The sequence below is a fragment of the Podospora pseudoanserina genome, chromosome 2 (genome assembly GCF_035222485.1).
Source record: "Podospora pseudoanserina strain CBS 124.78 chromosome 2, whole genome shotgun sequence".
NCBI classification, from domain to species: Eukaryota; Fungi; Ascomycota; class Sordariomycetes; order Sordariales; family Podosporaceae; genus Podospora; species Podospora pseudoanserina.
The window spans coordinates 436407-452503 of record NC_085921.1 but is presented as its reverse complement, the minus strand read 5'-3'; the positions used below and the strand labels follow the sequence as shown (position 1 = coordinate 452503).

At 53.1% G+C, this 16097-nt stretch overlaps 3 protein-coding genes across 3 annotated transcripts; 2 read left to right on the top strand and 1 right to left on the bottom strand.

Annotated features, from left to right (window-relative positions):
• Positions 1-2156: 2156 nt before the first annotated feature.
• On the top strand, positions 2157-2297 carry QC764_200483 (uncharacterized protein; the record flags this gene model as incomplete). The annotated part of the gene is made up of 1 exon (XM_062943746.1): positions 2157-2297. One exon carries the CDS (start codon positions 2157-2159, stop codon positions 2295-2297), a length of 141 nt encoding a protein of 46 aa, XP_062802484.1.
• A 1317-nt stretch (positions 2298-3614) lies between these two features.
• On the bottom strand, positions 3615-12190 carry QC764_0030400 (uncharacterized protein; the record flags this gene model as incomplete). The annotated part of the gene is made up of 3 exons (XM_062940173.1): positions 3615-6808; positions 6877-7272; positions 8204-12190. The coding sequence occupies 3 exons, from the start codon at positions 12188-12190 to the stop codon at positions 4325-4327; spliced, it is 6867 nt and encodes a 2288-aa protein (XP_062802483.1). The 3' UTR covers positions 3615-4324.
• Positions 12191-13038: 848 nt separating this feature from the next.
• On the top strand, positions 13039-15932 carry QC764_200460 (uncharacterized protein). The gene is made up of 4 exons (XM_062943745.1): positions 13039-13538; positions 13604-14294; positions 14440-15222; positions 15343-15932. Exons 1-4 carry the CDS (start codon positions 13406-13408, stop codon positions 15515-15517), a joined length of 1782 nt encoding a protein of 593 aa, XP_062802482.1. The 5' UTR covers positions 13039-13405; the 3' UTR covers positions 15518-15932.
• Positions 15933-16097: the final 165 nt, after the last annotated feature.

Below are 16097 nucleotides of genomic sequence, written 5' to 3'. Positions count from 1 at the left end.
TATCTATGCCCGGAGCTTATCACGCCTCGCGGAGGTCCAGCATATCACGGACACCCGAAGTGTGTTGATCCTCCAGCACGTGGGTCTTGAGTTTTGGATCGGTCAAAGCCGCGACCATTAGCCATTTCAATGACTGTTTTGGCACTTGCCTTTTCTCGGAGGAACCCCGATATCCGAAAGATTAACCATTCATGTGTGGTCTTGAAGCCAGGGTAGATTCTCACCATAGGCGGTATTACAAGTCTCCCCTTGTTCTTTTAATCATCGGAGATCCAGTAATTGTCGGCCATTTTCAACGTTCGGTTAGCTTTGTTGCCGGCGCCGGAAGTTCTGTGTTTCTAGAATGTCGATTCGAGTCGGGGGAGGCTCAACTGGTGTCCACTGGTCCTAGCACACCATGATTGCCTGATAGATATCCCCCTCGAGGGCCTTGTGGATTGGGGCAGAAAGACGGCTCGGTGCCGAAATATCAACAAGCTGGGGCGTATCATACACAGACCGGACATGTAATACTGCTCGGACCAGATTTAGCTTGTGGGAAGCCCGTACGTACAAAAAGAGGCGTCTGTTGACGGCGCCAGCCAATCCGATCGGCCATTGATGGGGAAAGGGCGAGGCGATTCCGAAGGTAGAGCCTCGTTTCCAGTGCCCCCTTCTGCCGTGAGATGTCATGACATTGTCCAAGCCTCACGAAAAGTGGTTATGATCGTTGTTGGTACATCATGCAGAAAAGAAAGTGGGCTTGGATGGCAGTGATGGGTAACATCAGTCTATCTGCTTCCTGGCTACCAGTCATTACCATTCTAGAGGATATTGTGAAGCCTTTTCACTTTTCAGGGCTCCGACGTTATGAGGCATCTATTTAATATCAATGAGATTGCTATAAGGGATCAGAAGGTGCGCGAGACCAAAGGCCAAAGGCAGAAATAGGGTACATGGAACGTTCTGCTTCTTGACAGATCCTTGACGTCTTTTGACATGTGTCAAGCACACGGCTTCCCCGTGTTCCGTCTTAAGGGAGGAAGAGAGACATGCTTTTACTTACCTCCGGTGGTGTCCCTGAGAAGTCCGAGAATGGGTACCTATCTCGGAGGACTTGGGGGGGAAGAGCGAACCAGATATTCGAGTCATTCAGTCTCCGGGTTGAGCTGCATTCTGGCCATCTATCTTCATTTTGAAAATACTGTCGACGATGGGTGAACGGGAAGGGAACCCTATGGCTAACGGTTTTCAATCATGACAGGGAGTTGCGGTGCCGGACGACGGCAGTGTAAGTCCTCATCCCTTTACTTCAACTCCTCATCACACGTTACATCAACTCTAGATTCTTCTTCCCGTATAGTGTTTTCTTCGCTGTACGTTGCATCAAGAGGCTTGTTCTTGTTTCGTTGGCCACCATGCACGTTCGTTTCGTCCCGTCTTTGTATGCTGCAGACACACGACAGCACACGGAATAAAAAGTCGGTGGCCGAAAGAACCGATGGCCGATGCCGCGAGAAGGCGAGGGATATAAAAAAAACACAAGAAGATACTGATATGGGATCGCCGCCGCCGTCACCGGACGGGGATTGCGATGTTGCTCTGCGAGTAGGTATCAAGACGATCCCAACTACGCCATCAAGCCCCCATACTCCTTGTACAACCGCCCTCTGGCCGCCACCAACGCCCCAGATGAACGATTCCATGGATATAAAACCGAACATCAGCTTATCATTGGACGAAACAACAAGAGTCGGGTATCTGTGGGCATGACCGCTGTTCAGGAGGGTGGCATACATGACATGACATCTGACAGAAACCGGACAAAACGCCAAGTTTCACTTGACAGACAGGTGTCAGATGAAAGGGGGAGAGGACAGCAAGGAGGGCTCGTGACGCACACCCGCCCACACCTGGGCTGGGCAAGGTACGCGCAAGTACGCATATCATCCCCTCTTCTTCCTCCCCGATCTCGCATCAGGATGAAGTATCTATATATCATACTGTCCGCCCCCCCTCCCCCCCCTTGGTCCCCTCGTCGGCCCCCTTCTCTCTGCTTCCCTCTTCTCCTGTCCATCATTTCTTGTTGAAGAGAACAACAACCCCGATTGCAGAAGAGATGGTCCCTTCCCTCGATTGTTTTGATCATGACGGGCATGGACTTCGACGTTTGATGGATGATGGGACGATCTGGGCGGTTAAGGCACAACTATGGCAACGTGAAGGCAACATCAACACTTGACAACACCACAATAGGATGGCCTTTGATATCGGCCTCGACATCGACCACACCCGAGCAACGATGCCTGACAGGATAACGAGAGAAGGACCTCAAGCCTGGGACTCGAAAGAAATGAAGCTCACAAGAACGAAATCGACGACAACATAATCACAAGCAGGGATTCGCAACGGCAGAGAGCAATGGAGAAGCATGAAGATCAAAGAGACATTTGACTGAGTGGGAGGACGAGTGAGAGGTCGATATGATACAGTATGGGAAGATTGGCTGTCATGACTAACCGCGAGAACTGGCTGAAAGAGGATCCTTCACACCCCGATCCGACTAGGTACCCACTCAACTTCGAGAAGGATCAGAGAGGAAGCGCAGACTAGAAGGGGAGAGTCTTGGTCATGGGCCGTTGGCAAGGTGCCAAGTAAGATCGTTGGGGAATCAGGGGAGTGGGAAAGGGTGAGGAGGGAAGGGGCCCAGGTGGGTATTCACGGGGGATATGGACGACAGGACGCGATGTGGTTCTCGACTTGAAGGAGGCATCATGTGTGAGGGAGGATTCAAAGGCAAGGAAAGGCTACATGGGGGAAATCTTGGAAATCTTGGATTACCGACCCGACTTGAACACGACGAAACGATGCCCGATCACCTCGAGACCCCTGTCAACCGATTTTTAGGAGTAACGAAAGGCGAAAGACTGGAAAGGGGTAATGTGGGAATGGGGTAATGTGGGAATGTGGTAATGTGGTAATGTGGTAATGTGATAACGTGGTAATGTGGTAATGTGGTAAAAGGTAAAGGGGGATGGAAAGTCAGAGCAACAACTCAAGGTAGACAAGTCATCGTCGTCCCTTCCTTGTCTCTTCTGCCGTTTTCTTTGAGCAGGTGGCACCTTCCCAATGACAGCACATCCCCATATCTACCACCAACGGCAGGAGCGATCACTGAGTCATAATAACACGGGAAGCTGCAATCATGGGCTCAGCTTCCCAGCTAGGCTAAACCTGTTCACATATAGGCGAAAGAATCAGTAACAACCATCACATACGACCATACCCAGCTGAAAATACGGGATCCCGTCCGCTCTCCCCTAGTCAAACAGCTGAGGGCCGAACTAGTACTCAGGTGGGTGACCACTGGGGAATCCTCGGTGTTGTATGTTTTTGGCTCTTTTTGGGGGTCCACTTGACTCCATCACCAAGTCTTGGCACCGTTGTCTCCCAATACCAAGGACTGGGTTGTCGTTTACATCCTCACCATCCTCTTGATGGGATTATCTTTCTTTTGTCTTGCCAACTGAACGGCCAGGCCATCAGATATTTCCTGTGGGTTGAACAATGCCACTGTGTCATAAGCTACCCAAGCATCTTACCCAGCACAGTCACATACAAAACAAGAGTCAAGATTGAAAACTATGGATATTCTTTTATTAAAGAGGGGGTGGTAGGGGGGGTATAGCACTATCTAGCACTTTCCAAACTCGCACAAGGCTCTCCAAAATTCCAGATACTCCTTTCCTTTGACAATGATTATGGGGCAAGCATGCTTGCAAAGTGAGAGGATGCAAATACAAAATGCAGCAATAACAAAGACATGAGATGAACACCAGATCCAACCATGCAACAACACACATTTCAGAACGAAAAGCCTGCCACGAAACATGAATAGAAACCCAACTGGACAGTCAAGACGGGGAAAGCGAGCGCTGATTAAGACAAGGTAGATAAGTTTGGGGACACGTGTGTGTGATGTATGATGTGATGTGTAACCGAATTTCCAGAAACTCTCCCAATGCATGATGAAAAAAAGTGATGGCAGTGTTTGTACGTGATGCGGGAGGGTGTATATACCTTATATAAACGATGGACCTGGGGGGGATTGGTGGTAGGAGGTTGATGATGTGAAGGGAATGCGATGTAATGATATGAAAAGATATGAAAACGAAAAAAACCCGTCATGAAAATGCCTTCCAGGATGAAAGGGGATGAACTGAACTCCAAAATTCCAACAGTCCAACACTTTCCAACTCCGCAGCTCCTTCAACTCCCAACAACGATTGCCTCCCTGTTCCTGCCTTTCCAATTCATATCCAATTTCTTTCACTACCCGTCCTAACTACTCGGCATTTCCACCCTTTATCAACGTCTCCAGCTCCCATGGATTCAAAGTACTCCTTCTCCGGCTTGCCACCTTGTCGCTTGTCTTCCGTGCCGTCACAGCTTCTCCATAATTCCTCTCCCGTTTGCGTGGCTTCTCTGCATGGATAACCTGATGAGGCTGGACAGCCGATGAGCTGAGCTCATCCTCACCATCGTCGTACTGCTCAGGCTGATACTGAATGTAGTCGCTCTGCTCCGATCTCATACTCTTGGTCGACATTGTTTCGGTAGGTGTGTTGGGCATGCTATTCTCTGCTGTAACCCGACCTGAACCGGGACCTGGGAGGTGGATGCCCTTCCTTGCTGCCTTGAGTTTGGCTCTCACGCGGGCCGCATCAGCATCGCGTTCCGAAGCGGCAAGCTTGGCTTGAATGGTCGCCATGGAAAGAGGGGATTGCTGGGCTTGTGTTGGAGACTGAGGGTGTTGCAATACCGGGGCGTTATTAGTGGCGGTACCAGCTGCGCAGGCAGAATTATTACTTCCGCTGCTGCCAGCGTTACGTGGGAGGGGAAGGCGAGAGTTCACGCGGCGAGGGGATTTTCCGGGCGCTGGTTCTGGGTTGGGCGGGATAGAGGTCTTGGAGCTCGATGAGACTGGCGCGGATCGGGTAGAGGTGGTCGAGGTAGCGGAGGTGTTGCGGGCGGTTGGCTTGGAGGGCTTGGAGGTATCGCTGTCCCCTTTGCGGGTCTCTGAGCGTCCACGGGTGATGGGTGGTCTGGTAGGACGTGTTACGGGGGGCCGGGAAGTGACCTTTTTCTGCCTGGCTTCGCTTTCCTGTTGCTGCTGCCGGGTAGTGGTGGTGCTGGTAGTACTAGTTTTCTTCTCCTCCCGCTCTTGTTGCCGAGATGGAGGTTTTCGTGTTTCCCTTACTGGTCTCGGGGCAGGGGATGGCTTCTTGATTGGTCTTGTCGCATGCGGTGGGGGCGTTGGCGCTGACTTTTTCGTGACTGCACTCTTCGGTTCCGCCGCGGCGGCCTTAGGCAACGAGACGCTGTCCAGAGAGATAGATGTATCAGGTGTAGAGACGGCCGCGGAAGGCGGTTGCGCAGCCGTGCCAGTTTCCTCAGAAGGCACGGTCCGTACTGATAATAGCGGCTTCTTGGATGGTGATTGCTGGGGTCTGTCGGCATGGGGAGGTGGTAACGGCGATTCTTCAGAAAGGGGTCGGCTCCGGACGCCTTCTTCGACAAACTTTGGACGTCTCCTCAAATTGGGGCCGTCTCTTCCACCCTTGTTTCCGGCCGAAAAATGTTCGCGCAACGGGCTGGGCTGGGGGGCCAGAGCGACGGGAGGCGAGGGCATCACGACCGACTGCTGAAGGATCTCAACGTTAGGCTCCTCAACATCCAACTCGTCCATATCAATCTGCTGGTCTTCAAAGACACTCGAAGTATCGCTGTCGTCCTGTTCCTCCATGCCACCCTCAGGCACCAACTCCAAAGGACCCTCGTCCTCGTCCTGGTAGTCAACTTGATCATGATGATAACTCTCATGGCCCTCATGGACAGATTCCAATTGCAGTCCTAGCCCACCTTGAGCCGTCTCTTCCACGTTTTGAACCTTGACCGGACTAAGGCGCAGGCCCATCTTGAGCTCCTCCACATTAACAGGCCGCCCACTGGCCTGCATTCTCCTCCGCCAGCCATCAATGAGATGGACCGCCTCTTTCCATCGCGTCTCCATCTTCTCCCACCCGTCGCGCAGCCTGTTGATCTCATCTTCTCTCACCACCACTTCCTCAATCGGCACAAATGATGGGTTGGTAAGGATCGTCCTCAGATGTTCAAGGACAGCCTCAATCTCAGCGGCCATGTCATCGTAACCGGTGGGCAACGACAGAGCATACCCGTCACTGTCCACCATTCCACCGTCCCAGCCGCTCATGTCCTTCAACTGTTCCGTCGTCCTCCTGATTAGAGTCAGAAGCCCCTCATTCTCTTCGCTCAGCCCCTTGGCCAATTCAGCGAGGAACGAGTTTGTTTCCTGACGGAGATCATACCCATCACTGCTACTGGCCGTCGTCGTGGGCGTGGGAGGCAATAGGTTGCCCTGTTCATCGGCGCCGATATCGCCAACCACCGTGATGGAGGTGACACCTGGGCTCTTGCTAGCGCCTCTCGCTCTAGCCGCTTCTGTTACCGCCTTTTTCAGCCCCTCAATCTGGCGGTCCCTCTTGCGGACCTCTGTGGCGCAGGCAGATCGTGTTTGGGCAGCCAGCAACTTCGTCCTCGCAGCCTCTTCTTTGAGGCGGTGAATCGTCGCCTCGGCCGTCTTGATGTGCGTTCTCATAGCAGTTTCGGCAGCGTCGCTCAGGCCAGCTTTGCGCTGGGCCTCTGCGTTCTTTTCTTGCAGGCGCTGGATGTCGTTGGCTTGTCGGAGGGACTCGGCGCGCAGCGTGCGGAGAGTAGCGGAGAGAGATTCACGGTGCTCTGCATCGCGCTGTGTTGGTTTCCTGTCAGTATGCCGATGTCTTGGAGAAGTGGCGGGAATTGGGTATAAAAACTGACATCACGGCGCAAAATCAAGTCATTCACCACCGACATGATCCGGCTCATGGTCTCGCCCATCTCCTCCTCGCTCTCCCCCGGGTTGGTAAAGTCGATGTTCTGGCCATCGCGCAGCAGGCCTCTAGACAGTAGCTGGTTGTTGATGTACAGCGACGCCGTACGCAGGTTTTCGGACACAATCATCTTCGTCGTTGTTTTCGCATCTCCCTCCAGCGCCGGTTCTTCTTTTCTTTCTTTGGTGGAGCGGAAGAGAGAGTAAAGAATGGCCCCCCCGTCAGGTAGAAATGGCCCTCCAACAGGGATGCGTCTCCTTCGAGAAAGATTGAATTGGGAAAGGGCACGAACAAATCGGGACAGTCTGGGACAGTCTGGGACAGTCTTGGGACGTGGGACTTGCTAAATCAAGGCGTCATTCCCGAAGTACGGAGATGGGTAACATTTCAGCAGTGCAGTGCAGTGCAGTTACAGTTGCTGCGTCGTCGTTGAAAGACCCACGGGTGCCACGGCCCACGAACAGCATGGCAATCTTTCCCAAGACGAGGGCAAAACCGCGGTTCGCTAGTGGTCAGTGGGCTCCATAGCACCCCTGCTCTGTTTGTTTGGCGGGGCGTTGCTGCGACAACCACCTGCAACGACCGTGCGCTAGCGTCACCGCTCAGCTGTTTCCCCAACCTTTTGCACACTCGGCACACGGGGAACCCTAACCCGACCCGTCATCACTCTCTTTTTTGTGCTGCCACGGCTACTCTGTACCTCTCCACTCGTCGACTGATCAACACACATCAGCATCGTACCATGACGCAAAACTCTTGTCAGTTTTCTTTTTCTTTACGCCGAGATGGGGAAAGTATGGAAATCACGGTGGCTGGGCACATCTTCAATGTGGATCGCTTCGAGAGGGAAATTACAACATTGCCAAGACTGTATTCCTATCCAGACAAGTTTTCCGGGTTACCCGCCGCCAGAAGATGCTCTCCCACTCCAACCAACAAGGTCTCTTCAACAAATCCCAAGAGCCCAAGAAATCCCAGAGAACCCTTTGTGCATGGGTCTGTGCTCTGCAGACAGGGAAGACCACTCCCTCGGGAGTCCCCAACAACCCCTCCTCCTCCACCCTTCAAACAAGTTCCAAGTCAACAGAGCCCCCTCCCCGTGGCCCCTCACCATCCTCCCTCGCCTCCATGTGGTTTCGAACCCGCCGCCGCCGCTCGCCAACGTCAGCCCGTCAGACCTGCAGAGCGGCATCCTCCCGCGCTGCATGGGAACCTTTTTTCCATCCCTGGGTCGGATCATGTTTCGAGGCATCGAGTGCCTTCGCTTCACCTACCTTGCCCCAGCCACCTCCTCCGGGAGTTTGGATGATGATGCGGTCACCCGCCTTCATCGGCGCCGTGTTCTTGGCCCCCATGTTGATGTACCTCTCCTCCGTCTCCCCTTCGTCATCACCACCATCACCCCCCTCCCCTTCCTTCTCAGCCTGTAGCCTCTTCAAACTTGTCTCCCAGCTAGCCTTCTGCACTTTCCTCACCCACAAGTTCAACCCCGCCTCCGCATCCTCACCCCCGGCCATGCCATACGGCTGGTAAACCCTCCTCTCACTCAAGATCGACACCTGCATCGGCAACCTAAACTCAATATCCCTCACCACGCCATCGCCACCCCTATGCTGTCCCTTACCACCTGATCCCCTCCTGATGGAGAATTCCCGCAACAAAACCGGATACCGTCTCTCAAACACCTCTGAATCCGTGATTCTGGTATTCGTCATGTGCACGTGAACTCCATCTGTCCCCTCCCAGTACGGCCCGGCGCCGCTCCCGCCCGCAATCGTCTCGTAGTACCCGAACCCTTTGACCTCTTTCTGGCCCGTGACGTTTCCACCAAAGCCAAACGTCAAGTTATTGCAGCAGCCTTGGCTGGCGGCACAGGCTTCAAAGGCCTTGAAGATGACGTCTGTGATGCGCTGACTGGTCAAGACATTGCCGCCCACCACGGCAGCGTTGTCTGACGGAGACAGCAAGCTCTTCGTGGGAATCTTGACCGTGATGGGGCGTAGGCAGCCTTGGTTCAGCGGGATGTCTTCCGAGATCATACACCGGAGGCAGTAGATGATGGCCGAGTACGAGATGGCCTCGGGAGCGTTGATGTTGGCGTAGACTTCGGGGCCTGTGCCCGCAAAGTCAAAGATGGCTTCGCCCGCTTGGTCGTCAATGGTCACCTTGAGGCGGATGGGAGACCCGTCGTCCATGTAGTCAACTGCTGAGAGCTCCTTGCCTTGAAACCGCTTCGATACAGTCTTAAGCAAATTGCGCACCTGGAGTTCCGCGTTCTTCTGGATGGCCACCATGTAAAACTGGACCGTATCCTCACCATACTCGCTGATGAGGCCCTCGATGAGGGAGATGCCCTTCTGATTCGCTGAAACCTGGGCGCGGAGGTCGTTGATGTTGTCAGCGAGGGTGCGGGTACCGCTGCATCCTGGGTACTTGGCTGGCTCGTGATAAAGAAGCTCAATGCAGCGTTCTTCATTGAACTTTCCCTCGCTAACAAGCTTCTCAGACTTGATGGCGGCACCTTCTTGGTACAGCTCGCGGGAGTGAGGGGGCATGCTGCCAGCCGTGATACCTCCGATGTCAGCGTGATGGGCGCGAGAGGCGGCATAAAACAGAATCTTATCACCAGCCTCGTTGAATGCTGGCATCAGAAGAGTGATATCTGGTAAGTGAGTGCCACCGTATGACGGGTGGTTGGAAATGATGACATCGCCCTTCTTGAGCTTGCCCTCCCAGATCTTGGCCTGGGTGCGAACACAAGTCGACATGGACCCCAAGTGGACAGGCAAATGAGGAGCATTGGCTACGAGACCTCCGGACGCGTCAAAAATGGCACAAGAAAAATCAAGACGCTCCTTGACGTTGGTACTGACGCTTGTCTTCTGGAGCGCTCTGCCCATCTGCTCCGCAATGGCCATAAACCGGTGCCCAAAAATGCTGAGCATGATGGGGTCAACCTCATGCTCTTCCATACTTTCAGAGGACTTCTCCTTCGCAGCCTTGGGAAGGTCGACCACAACGTGCGTCTCGAGAATCAAAGCAGTGGCGTTAGGGGTGACGACAATGGTTTGGGTGCCATCCGCCAACATGGCTGGACCCTTGATAACGTTGCCAACGGAAAGATCAGTAAGTTTGTAGATGGGGGTATCCAGCCGGCCTCCTTCAAAATAAACCTTGGCTTCGGAGTGCTTCTTCTCTGGAGATACATCTGTGCGCTGGACTGTCTTAAGCTGCTCATCGACTGTCTTCTCCCCATACTGGAAGCTCTTGCCAATGCCACGCACACGGACGTCGTCGATAATGATATCCCTCTCATCTAGCGTAAAGCCGAACTCGTAACGGTGGTGCTCCACAAAAGCCCTGCCGAAGTCCCAGCTGTCATCGCTCGGCTTGATGATCATGAGAGCTGATTCGGTGCCGCGATATCTCATATTGAGGTACTCCTCAAAGACCATCTCGCTGTCGTCAAATCCCTGATCTCTCAAGGCCTCGCGAGATTTTTCCTTCAGACTTCCGACTTTTTGCTTGAGATGGCCAACAACCTCGCTGTCCTGACTCCACACACTCGAATCTGGCTCTTGACGTTCATCCACCACGTCTGCAAGGGCCATGCCATAGGCAGAGAGAACCGAAGAGTATCTATGAACCAGAATCTGCTTGATACCCAGTGACTCGGCAATAGCAACAGCGTGCTGACCGCCGGCACCTCCAAAGGTAGCCAGACGGTGCTTAGATGTGTCGTGGCCCTTGGCCTCAGTGATGCTTCTGATAGGTCGGGTCATGGCTTCGTTGGCAACTGTCAAGAATCCATAGGCAACCTCATCGATGTCCATCTTCTTTCCCGTTTCCTTCTGAATCTGGTCTGCGATTTCCTGAAGCGCCTTTCTACTCGCCTCCGTGTCCAGGGCCTCGTCCTCATTCTTCCCAAAGATCTTGGGGAAGAACTCGGGCAATAATCTGCCCAAGAACAAGTTGGCATCGGTGACGGCCGCCGGGCCACCCTTTCGGTAGCAAGCAGGACCAGGGTGAGCACCGGCAGAATCGGGTCCGACAACAAATAGCCCATTTTTGAAGAACAGCCTTGATCCGCCACCAGCGGCAACTGTGTTGATATCCAACTGTGGAGACTGGATGGTGACACCGGCAGTCGTTGTCTCAAAGGTATGGTCATACCTGCCGTCTCCATACCTCGAGACATCTGTGCTGGTACCACCCATGTCAAACCCAATGACAGGAACTTTGGTCTTCTTGTCGTACGAGGTGATGGCGTAACCAACAACACCTCCTGCGGGGCCGGACAAGATAGCTTTCAGGCCTGTGAACTTGTCGACATCCACCAACCCACCATCGCTTTGCATGAACTCACACCTCGCACCCTTCTTTTCGCCATTTTCCTTGACACTCTTCGAGCCCAAGCTACCGCCTTCAAATCCATTCTGAAACCCAGCAATGTACTTTTTAATCGCTGGCGTAAGATACGCATCAGCGCAGACCGAAGTTGCTCTTGAGACCAACTTGATCATCGGCATCAGCTCATGGCTCAGGCTGATGTGCTCAAACCCAATCTCCTTGGCCACTTCGCCCACCAACCTCTCATGGTCTGGGAAAGTATACCCATGCATCAAGCAAACAGCCACACTCTTGATCCCTTTTCTGTAAATCTCCCCCAACTTGCCCTTGATTACCTCCCTATCCGGTCTTTGCAGAATCCTAACCGCCTCTCCACTCAGTCCCATGACAATCTCTTCCTTCTTTGCCTCTTCCGTCCCAGCCTTGGCCTCCACTTTAGTAAGCACCCGCTTCGGATCCTCAGCATAATCCTCCAACGTCACTCTCTCCTCCATCTCGACCACCTCCTCATAAAGCACATCCGGCTTCTTGATTGCCAAGTCAAAGATCTTTGGGCGAGACTGGTTGCCGATCAATAAAATATCCCCAAACCCTTTGGTGGTGACAAAGGCGATCTTCTCTCCTTTCCTCTCCAGCAAAGCGTTGGTAGCCACAGTGGTGCCCATACGTATGCTCTCGATGGCTGACGTATCGAGGGGCTGATCACGAGGGATATCTTTCTTGAGAAAGTGGGAGAGGATGCGTCGGATGCCTTCGAGGGGAGCATCCGAGTAATTGGAGGGGTCTTCAGAGAGAAGCTTAATAATGATGGTCTCGCCGTTCAGGGACCCAACGCAGTCAGTGAAAGTGCCGCCGCGGTCAATGGCGATGCGGATTCCGCCTTTCTTTGAGGCTTCAGGTGAGTAAGACATGGTGGGCGGGTTTTGTAGGTGTTGACGTGGCTTGTGCAAGTAAGAGTGGTTGGTGCGAGGGAGACTCGATCTGAGGTGATGATGTGAAAGGAAAAACAGAGTAGGTATTGGATGGGATGAACGCCCACTGAGCTTATGTAGAAATTGGAGGTTTGAAACAGATGGGATGAGAATATGAGATAGATGGCGTCACGATGGCTGCAGAGCGAGACTGATCAACAGCAAGCAATCCAAGCCATATACTCTGGAGTTTGCAGTAATCTTATTCGCTGCTTTGTATGATACCTGACAGTTAGGAAGCGGAATCAGCGGAGGGGTAGCTCGGGGTGGTTGCCCCACGGGAGCCGACCGATGACCGGATAGCTACTGTAGGGTACCCCACCATGTCCCCACGCCCGCGACTACCCGGGCTGACAAACCCTCTAACGTTGATGTCGCCGACTTGCCTATTCTATTCATCTTTGAAACCGTATTTCTAGTTCTGGATGTAGATACTGCCTGCTAATAACCACTTTCAGCCCTCCCGAGGCTCAACTCTTCACGGTATGCCTTGGCGACTCGTGGATCTTGCATCGGGATGAAGCCGAGCGGGGATATCGCGGGGAGCTAAAGAGGCTTGTGTATGCACCATGCAACGTTCAAGCATCAATTGCCTTAAACAGTAACTTTACATCTCGCCGCAATGATGCTAAGCCAGAATGTGTCTTGATCGAAAGGCCGGCAATTTAGGTCAAGATTTCGCTCCATCATGGACATAAGCTGCGAGCCTCAACTGTCAAGCATTTGATGCCACGTTCAGGCATCACCGTCCCTCAAACTCTTCTGATTTTCCGCGCTGACAAACCTCAGTCAAGAACCTCTCAAAAAGCACAAATCCCCCAACAGGCAACAGGAGACAATAAATAAGACTATTTCAGTTCCTATGACCTTCTTCCCCCAATGCATTGAAAAATGACAAAGACCAACCTAGGTCACAATAAAATCAAAGCTGTCCATGATATTTTACCCAGGTTGGTAGCCAACTCTGACCCCACAATAACCGCTTCAACCACCCGGAGATAGCGTCTAATTACCCGCCAACGTCGCTGCCGACCAAAAACAGCCGCTATAACCGCAACCCCCGACGTCATCTCACAACGCAGTCCTATTACCATATCACCATCCGAACCATCTCATCACCAATCTCCCCGCTAGGCATCTTCTCACCTCCAAAATATGGCTCCCCTCACAGACGAAGACTACCACTCCATCCTCACAACCGAACTCCCCTCCTCCTCCGACCCCATCCTCCAAAAATATCTCTCCAGCCGCACCGCCCTCATAAACGAAGAGTACAAACAGCGAAGCGGTATGTGTACCCTACCTCATCCCCACCCTAACCCCACTCCATACCCAAAAAGTAACAGGTAGTAGTAACTGAAAGACAAAACAAGGCAGACTCCTCCTTTCGACAAGCCCTCTCCCCCATCGCCAAGGCAGCATGCCGCATCGTCGACAGGATACGAGATGAAGAGCACCACCATGTCACAACCACTCCTCTCACCCCCGACGCTATGATCAAACCCAAATCATGGCAAATCATTCAGCGGCTACCAAAAGGCGGTCTCCTCCGCGCCCAGATGGACGCCCTCGCTTTGGCTAATGTCGACCACCTCATCACCCTGGCGCTCGAGACACCAGGGATGTGTCTGTCATCCTCGAATGGAAATCTCGCTACGGCAGAGGCAAGGGGTGATACCACGAGAAGAGTCGAAATCCGGTTCCGAAAGAACGACCAGAAAAGCGAGCAGTCGATATGGAGTTCTGACTACGAGAGCGGAACCTTTGTGCCCCTGACCAATGCGGCGGATGACTACCCCGAAGGAGGCAGGTCAGGCTTCAGCAAATGGCTCAAGGCAAGATGCGGTGTAGTATCGAGGAGTGATGACAGCATCACTACTACGACGCCACAAACCGAAAAAACCGAAAGCTTCTCATCGGCCGAGGGCCGGGCAGATTCACGCCTACTCAGGGGCATGCTCTACTACGAGCCAATATTCCGAAAGTTCCTGCGTCATCTCTTGGTTCAACTAATGGAGGACGGTCTATCGTGGTCAGAATTACGGTAAGGATTTCTCTACACTCTATCTAGGCCGCCGTGATGGGCCTCGTAATCCATCTCCCCCTTTTCTAAACCCCACGGGTGGCAACAACACCACTATGGTGATCAACGAGAGTGTGCCACGACTAATACACAACCCCCATGTTAGGCTTACTTTCCCCCTTGATTACTACCGCACAGGTTCAGAGTCGCCAGAACCCGACTCTGACCAGTTGTTCGTCGTCATCGGACAAGAAGCGGCCAGCTATTGCCGCCAAGCCACAACCACTCCCGACGACCCGGGTCAGCGACCGCCCTTCTGGGGATTCCGGATCATCTGGTCAACCACCCGCAACCAGAATCAACGGTCGATCATTGAGGATGCGGATAGTTGCATCGCGGCCAAAATGATCTGGTCTGACCTGGTGGCCGGCTACGACCTCGCCGACACCGACACCGACGCTCTCGGAAGATCGCTCACGGACATGCTACCAGAACTCTTCTGGTTCCGAAAGCAGTGCGCACTGGAAGAAGTCGAAATCCCCTTTTTCTTGGACGCAGGGGGTGGCATTGATGGAGCCGGCGAATGCAACCTCTTCGACGCTCTTTTGCTCGGAACACGGAGGCTCGGAAATGCTCCGTCGCTCTACAGACACCCGCGCATGATAGAGGCTGTTAAGGACAAGAGGATCCTAGTAGAGAGTTGTCTGGTACCGGGCAAAGACGACATTTCGAACCACCCGCTCCTGGCCCTCATCGCTCAGGGTGTCCCGTGTGCCTTGTCACTTGGTGATGCGAAGGAACATGCGGGAGAAAGTGCCGGCTTGGGAATGACACACCAGTTTTGGACAGCACTGCATGCGTGCGAGTCATTAGGCCTGGCTGGAATCGGGTCTCTGGCGGAGAACAGTGTTCGGTGGGCTGCCTTTGAGGACCAGCCTCCTGAGTCATGGTAAGTTGTACCCCCATCCGGATAGTAGTATACGGGGATCTGGAGAGGATATCACTCCGTTCCCATCTACGTTCTTGTTGAAGAGGCAAGAGATACTAACCACTTGTTAATTGCCTAAAGGATACGGGATATTCGTGCAGCAAGCGTGGGGTCTGGGCTGAAAGCCAAACGCCTAAAGGAATGGGCGGTCGAGTGGGAGCGCTTCTGTCTTTGGATTGTTACTAAGTACGGCGATGATTACGGCGAGGGTGGAGATGGCGACGGCGATGGTGGTGTCACTGCTTCGGCTAACTAAGGGACTGCCAGTCAATGTCTTTTATCTCGATGCCTGTTGAGAAGAGGGGTGGTTGGCAAGGTTGCTGGGGCAGTGATTAGCCGCGCTTGTGGTGTGGTTTACGACGAGAGATTTGATGACATCGTGGGCGCTGGTGATGTGTTTCATGAGCGTTTGCTTTTGGTGCTGTAACCGTCACATCGGGCGTGATATGTCTATATCATGACGTTGGCGATGACGGATGTTTGACTCCTCTAACTTGGCAATCGGGGCAGATTTCATCCCATGTGCCCCTTAGGCAGCTCCTGTAATGGAGAAGGAGCACATCCGGTTGGCTGATTAATTATTCCTTCTGGAATCGTTTATTTTCCTCTCTTTGATGGAAGGAACGAAATCGAAACAAGCAAACATGCTGCTTGCGCTTCGGCTACTGCCGGTCCGGTTGTTTCGCCTGTACCTTTCCCCAGGTGACTTGTTGCCCTACAGCCTCATCTAATCTTTTTGCCTGGAAAAATGGGTTGTGCATTATGCGATCGATGCGACGATGTCGTGTAAGGTTAGATTGAGGTAGATGGTGGAGGGACTTGGATTCACTGTTGGG

Coding starts and splice junctions, on each gene's coding strand:
- QC764_200460 (XM_062943745.1), top strand. CDS start 13,406: ATGGCTCCCCTCACAGACGAAGACTACCACTCCATCCTCACAACCGAA. Junction 13,539..13,603: donor AGAGTACAAACAGCGAAGCG/GTATGTGTACCC, acceptor AACAGGTAGTAG/TAACTGAAAGACAAAACAAG. Junction 14,295..14,439: donor CTATCGTGGTCAGAATTACG/GTAAGGATTTCT, acceptor CCCCCATGTTAG/GCTTACTTTCCCCCTTGATT.